The sequence below is a fragment of the Salvelinus namaycush genome, chromosome 32, assembly GCF_016432855.1.
Source record: "Salvelinus namaycush isolate Seneca chromosome 32, SaNama_1.0, whole genome shotgun sequence".
NCBI classification, from domain to species: domain Eukaryota; kingdom Metazoa; phylum Chordata; class Actinopteri; order Salmoniformes; family Salmonidae; genus Salvelinus; species Salvelinus namaycush.
The window spans coordinates 26,484,749-26,491,513 of record NC_052338.1 but is presented as its reverse complement, the minus strand read 5'-3'; the positions used below and the strand labels follow the sequence as shown (position 1 = coordinate 26,491,513).

At 45.3% G+C, this 6,765-nt stretch overlaps 1 protein-coding gene across 9 annotated transcripts in view; it reads right to left on the bottom strand.

Moving 5' to 3' along the window:
* Positions 1-5,054: 5,054 nt before the first annotated feature.
* LOC120026872 (nuclear transcription factor Y subunit gamma-like) overlaps positions 5,055-6,765 on the bottom strand; it is a 59,262-nt gene continuing 57,551 nt past the window's right edge. For all 9 annotated transcript variants that reach the window (XM_038971591.1, XM_038971596.1, XM_038971597.1 and 6 more), the window contains one exon: positions 5,055-6,688. In XM_038971591.1, the coding sequence (XP_038827519.1) occupies positions 6,566-6,688 (123 nt within the window). In that variant the 3' untranslated portion in view covers positions 5,055-6,565. The remainder of the gene's footprint in view (positions 6,689-6,765) is intronic.

The window sequence follows — 6,765 nt, the reverse complement described above, 5'->3', positions numbered from 1 at the left end:
GCCCACACAATCATAAACACTCATTGTCCTCGTCTTGAGCAGGTTGGAATAACTTTGGGTTACACCATGTAAGGTAAGGTGTCAAAGGGGACAGGTGACACCATGTAAGGTAAGGTGTCAAAGGGGACAGGTGACACCATGTAATGTAAGGGGTCAAAGGGGATAGGTGACACCTTGTAATGTAAGGGGTCAAAGGGAACAGGTTACACCATGTTATGTAAGGGGTCAAAGGGGACAGGTGACACCATGTAATGTAAGGTGTCAAAGGGGACAGGTGGCACTATGTAATGTAAGGGGTCAAAGGGAACAGGTTACACCATGTAATGTAAGGGGTCAAAGGGGACAGGTTACACCATGTAATGTAAGGGGTCAAAGGGGACAGACCATGTCATTTATTTTTTTAACCTTTATATAACTAGGCAAGTCAGTTAAGAACAAAATCTTATTTACAATGACAGCCTAGGAACAGTGGGTTAACTGCCTTGTTCAGGGGCAGAATGACAAATGTTTACCTTGTCAGCTCGGGGATTTGATCTAGCAACCTTTCGGTTACTAGTCCAACGCTCTAACCACTAGGCTACCTGCCGCTCCATGTAAGGGGTTGAAGAGGACAGACGTCGGGCTGGCACGGTTGTGCTCTCACACCCCGCTCTCCTCCATTGCATAACGCTCTGCTCTCGAACCGGCATTCACTCACGCCCCACAGAGCCTAGCTGAGCTCTAGGAGTAGACAGCCGTACTGGGAATTTATGGGAACTTAAAAATCCCCCCACATCAGCAGCACATAGTGTAGAACTCTGCTGCTCGCTCTCGCTCCGACGGACCTCAACAACCTTTTATATCCGCTGAATAACTTGGAGCTTTACATACGCGTTACACCACTTAATGGCTTTCCCAGACCACATTGTTTGGCCTCATTTAATCTTTCTTTTTTTCTCCTTCCGTTAATCTGCACGCGTTTCCTCTTTTCCCCAGATTTCACTTAATGGAAAACATCAGAGAAAAAATTAGGGGGAAAAACACAGTTCCATTTGTTGATACAGTGTGTTGTTGTTTGTTGCTTAATGTTATGATAGGCTTGGTAGTAGTCTTTGGAGAGATGCTGCTATCATTTAGCCTACGTCTGAACTGGGGATGACATTTCTTCTAAACCCACTAAGATTCATGTAGACATACTAAATACCAGACACACTATTGTAACATTAACAGAAAACACTGTTGTACTACACTATTGAAACATTAACTAAAAATGCTTTCAAATAGTTTAAACAACTAACTTAACGGTCAGTCTGTCTGAATCGCGAGAACACAGTCGAATGGGTGGAGGCCTCACCCACCACCAGCACATTTATTATCCGGGGAAATAGCTTTTGTACCTTGCTGCTGCTGCCCCCGCCCCCTAGGTGGCCCTCCGCTCCCCTAGCATATCTGCCCCGGTCCCCAGGCGGCCCTTCGCTCCCCTAGCATATCTGCCCCGGTCCCCAGGCGGCCCTCCGCTCCCCTAGCATATCTGCCCCGGTCCCCAGGCGGCCCTCCGCTCCCCTAGCATATCTGCCCCGGTCCACAGGCGGCCCTTCGCTCCCCTAGCATATCTGCCCCGGTCCCCAGGCGGCCCTTCGCTCCCCTAGCATATCTGCCCCGGTCCACAGGCGGCCCTTCGCTCCCCTAGCATATCTGCCCCGGTCCCCAGGCGGCCCTTCGCTCCCCTAGCATATCTGCCCCGGTCCCCAGACGGCCCTCCGCTCCCCTAGCATATCTGCCCCGGTCCCCAGGCGGCCCTCCGCTCCCCTAGCATATCTGCCCCGGTCCACAGGCGGCCCTTCGCTCCCCTAGCATATCTGCCCCGGTCCCCAAGCGGCCCTCCGCTCCCCTAGCATATCTGCCCCGGTCCCCAGGCGGCCCTTCGCTCCCCTAGCATATCTGCCCCGGTCCCCAGACGGCCCTCCGCTCCCCTAGCATATCTGCCCCGGTCCACAGATGTCCCTGTCAGGCCAAACAACACATGAGCTAGGGGTGTGTTTGTGTGTGTGTGACCAGTACAGCTCAAACTGTAAAACCTTATTTTACTTCCTTTGTTTTTAAGACTAGATTAGCAACGTTTTCTTTTTCTTTATTGTAAAGAGATAAGATAGTTACTTGCATCATGTCTTTTTGCTCCTGATTTGACCAGAGCCCTGCAGCTTTGTCCAGTTCGAAACAGGCCATGTAGTCTTCATAAAACACTGCTAACAGTTAAAGTCCTTAAATACAATCTCCCTATTATCACATTATTCAATTGATGTACATCATGTATGTACATTGTGTCATACTAGACACATACTAGACACAATGTATGCTACATGCAGAATGAATCCCACTGGTTGGTTAATCATGGCTTGACCCATGACCTTCTGCCTTGTAACTGTGATGCCTGAATAACCACAGATTTACAATATCTCCCACACCTCAAAGATAAAGATCATCAAACACATGGTCAAGATGGACCAGAATCCATCTAACTCAAAGTCAACTTGTCTTAATAAGGTCTGATGTGGTTAACTTGGTGGGACGAGCTGGTGTGGTGGTCACAATGTGCGTCCCAAATGGCTCCCTATTCCCATAGGGCTCTGGTCAAAAGTAGCGCACTATATAGGGAATAGAGTGCCACTTGGGACCTACCCCAACGTGGAGCCAGAGCAGTCGGTCATAATTCATCTCTCCAAAGTTCCCTTGATCTAAGCGGATGAGGCCGTTGGACAATCCTATTCACGCTCCACTTAAGCTACAATTTTCTCCCAATCCTCATTGCCCCTTATTAGATGGAGGCGAGCATGAGTCTATTCATTAATGCAGTTATTTTTCAGTGATTTAAGTCGATTAGAACAGGAATGGGTCCCAATCTACCAGTAGGCTTATGGACCGGAATAGCATCCCTGTTTACCTGTTACATAACACAAACGGTTTCCAGCACTCAAACCCTCACTGACCCAACCAAAGACCAAGCACTATTATCAGACAGACGGGTTTTAAATGTGGACAGCATTCAAAGCTAAAGGTATAGGGATAATCTTCTCATTAGGTAGATGTTAGACTCACTGGGCTGCATGGGGAGGTTAGCAATAAGTAGAACCAGGAGTTTTTCCAGTCAGTCTTGCAGACAGGAATAACTCCTGGCCCTACTCATACATTATAGACAGGGCCCAAGTAATAATAAATCATTCTTATTGGGAAATATGAGATTTTTTAACATTAATTGCTGTTGACAAATTGCGGTTTATGTGACCAATTCCTCGAGGTAGATGAGGCATCACTCTCGCTATATTTCTGTCCCAGCCTAATTACCTATTTTCCTTTTAAGATTTAGGTTGGATAAGGAATGACGTCTGATCTCCAAAGTGCTGAGCCGTCTCCAGCCAACTACCTCGTGATTCCATTGTTACCCGCTTGGCCTTTCACAACGAACAGCCCTTTCCAGAAGTAGAGAAGTGAGAAGAAGAAGAAAACAGGACCTACAGTACGTATATTGCTCTGCTGTTGGAAGTGTGGTCCTCTAGGGGTGGACATTGTATGGATAATTTAACCCACAGTCGCCCCCTTGTGGCCATATTGCTTACGTTCTTACGTACGTCACTCCCCCGGGGCACATAGGCCATCTACGACTCTTCTCCATCGCACTCTTCTGGGCTGTCTTCTCAATCTCGTTCCATCACATGCCGGATTTTTGGCATCTGCTTCAAGCTCCCGCCTCCAGGTGTTTCGTGGACGCTCTCATTTCCATTTCGGGTTTCAGGATAGTTTGTCTGTCGATGTTGGAGGCCATAGAGGGATCGTTTTTATTCAGACAGTTATAGAGTGCATAGACCCATATCTTGAAGTGATATGTCAAGACATTCGTACTCAACAACTTGTACATCATTTATCACCATCAAGTCTATACCGACTGATAAATTGCTTCACTAAAGGATAACTACAGCTAGGTCTCCATCCAACTGGAGACCGATTTTCATGCAAATATTCTAAAATCCGCATTTAGAAAATATGCACATTTCCCCACCAGTGGCGCTTACACCAAACTGACTTTTCTTTTAACCAAACGGACTTGTTGCAGAAACAAAATCAGTGCGTGATGACGTAGTGCACACAATGTACTTTTTCGCTTTAGTTTATGTACAAAATAAAAATCTAATATTCAAAGCGTTTCCATTGCATTTTCGACTCTAAAGAGCAATAATATTTGTATTTGTCCAACGGCAGTCAAACATCGATTATCATGTCACCAGAATATGACCCTCGAAACTTATTGGAAAGGCGCATCAAACTCATCACTGTGCACTTTCACCACCCTGTGAAGTGCATAACGCCAGATACCAACCAGATGCATCTTTTGTTTTTCCGTATGTTTTGCTCGCATTTTAGGTATTTGACATACATGTGCTTTGCTTTTCAACTAGCTAGTTGGAGTCTGTGTGTACTTCCGTTTGTACCACCGAACGGAAAAGCATTAAATATTTAATGCATACGATACACCGAACTCACCGCAGCCTAGTGCGGCATCCCCAATGTAGTGTTGCGGCCTGCTCCATTGACAATGAATGACTTCCGTCGGAACGCAGAGTTTGATCCATCTGGTGGACATGAGGCGTAATTATTTAATCTGTAGCCTAAAAAACTACATAGTTTCCTGAGTCTTAGTGGGAGACCACCCAACATTCCAAGTTTACTTCGTTATGATAGTTATGATAGATCAATATTTGTGCATAAATATTTGTGCATTTCCAACGCCATTTGTCGCATTATGAATTTTACCGACACAAAAAGATCCCATCATGTTAAACTAATACATTCTGTCTGCATTTATAAAATTGTACCGAAACACCCTGTTTCCATCACAGCTGTCTTGATTTTTGTTTGTATGGTATTACTCGCATTAAAACCTGTGGATGGAAACGTGGTTTATGTTGTACTATATGGTAGTTATCAATAGGCTATGAATAGATTTCAATCACCTCTAAACACAAATGCACATTTGCCACAAAAACTGTTGGGTGAAAAACGGTTAACTTTTCTGTAGAAAATATTGCATGTATTGTTTTTTTATTTAGTTATTATTTTTTTCCTCACAAACCCAAAGTTTGTTTACAATAAAGAACAAAAATAAAATGTGTACCTATCATTGCATATCATGCTGGCAGTTTAAACTACATGCAAAACAACAAGAAGAACAGCTATGATAATGATCATTACTAAATAAGAAAGGGAAAGAAAAGGGAGGGATGGTCATTTCAAAAGAAACCTTGACAAGTTACAACTGGTATTAAGAAAAGACTATAAAAGGGGTCTTTGCCTCAGTGAAGTATTTTTTTTTTTACATTAGGCTTTCTCTACGAGCAAGGAAGGAGAACCAAAAACCTCTCTGGATAGGGGAGAGAGAGACTGCATATAAGGCAGAGAAAGGCCTAACCATGATAGTGATCAGTGTGGTGATTCATGAAGAGATGAGAGGGGGAGGGAAGAGGAAAGAGGGATGGAAGAGGGCCACTGAAGAGGTGAGTATGATCACTGGGCCATGGGGAAGAGATACTGCACAATATTGGACGGACACACACACACACGCGCACACACACACGGGTCATACATACTAAATACAAAGTCCATTATACAGTTAGAAGCCCTTTCATTGATGGCATGTCTCGTCAATGTGAACCAAACAAAGAGGAACTAAGAACAAATTATGAATTGACCCATCACGGCTGGTGTGAGTCTTTCATACAATTTACAATGAATTATTGTGCGCTAGCTTAGAGTATGGCTTTATAGTTTTTTCTTTTAAAGTCTACACATTAAGACATTACAACAAAAGGGCATGATTCATGTTCTCTTGTAGACCAAACAAGGACCAAGCCTTCCATAGGATTCCTCCCAAATTGCACTATTCCCTATATAGTGAACTACTTTTGATCAGGGCCATATAGGCCGTGGTCAAAAACAGTACATTATATAGGGAACAGTGCCATTTGGGATGCAGACAGAACATAAGACACCCCTATACGGTGTACTTCACAGAGAGACAGAAGACATACAGATTATACAGCAAGGGTTGACAGACACTGAGGAAGTACAGAGAGTTGGTCACTAAAAAGGAGGAAAGTTGGGTCCTGGAGGATTCAGCATTTGGATACCCTGTGTGTGGCTGTCGTGAATGGGCATTAGGTGAGGCCTTTCTGGGGAACGTATCAGGCGAGTGTGGGTGCCAGGAGGAACTAACAGAGGCAGAGAGAGATGATATGACATGGGAATGAGAGAGAGTTGTCGGGCAGTCCCTTTGGTATCTGACCCAGTGTACTGAATAAAGAGCTGTTGTTGTCAGAGAGTCCCTTGTAATTATCATGTCATATACCAGTGTATTGAATGAGCGTGAGGGCACATCCCAAATTGCACCCTATATAGTGTGTAGGTAATATGGTGCCATTTGGGACATATCCTAGGAGGTCCCTTGGCTGTTTGAGCCAGTTGCCCTTATGGATGGTAGCAGGTGGTGGGATCAGTGGTTGGGTGGTCTGGTGGTCAGGCGGATGCTTCCGGAGCCTCAGTCTCCGCTGACCTGCGTGGTGACCTGTCCGTCGGCCGTCTGGTTGGTGGACTGGATGAACATTGGCTGGCTCAAGTCCTGTCCCGCCGGCATCGTCACCTGCTGAATCTGATACAACTGCTGTAAGGACACAGAGGGAAAGGGTGAGAGAGAGGAGGGTGTGTGCATGTGTGTGACAGGAGTGAGAGATGTTAGTC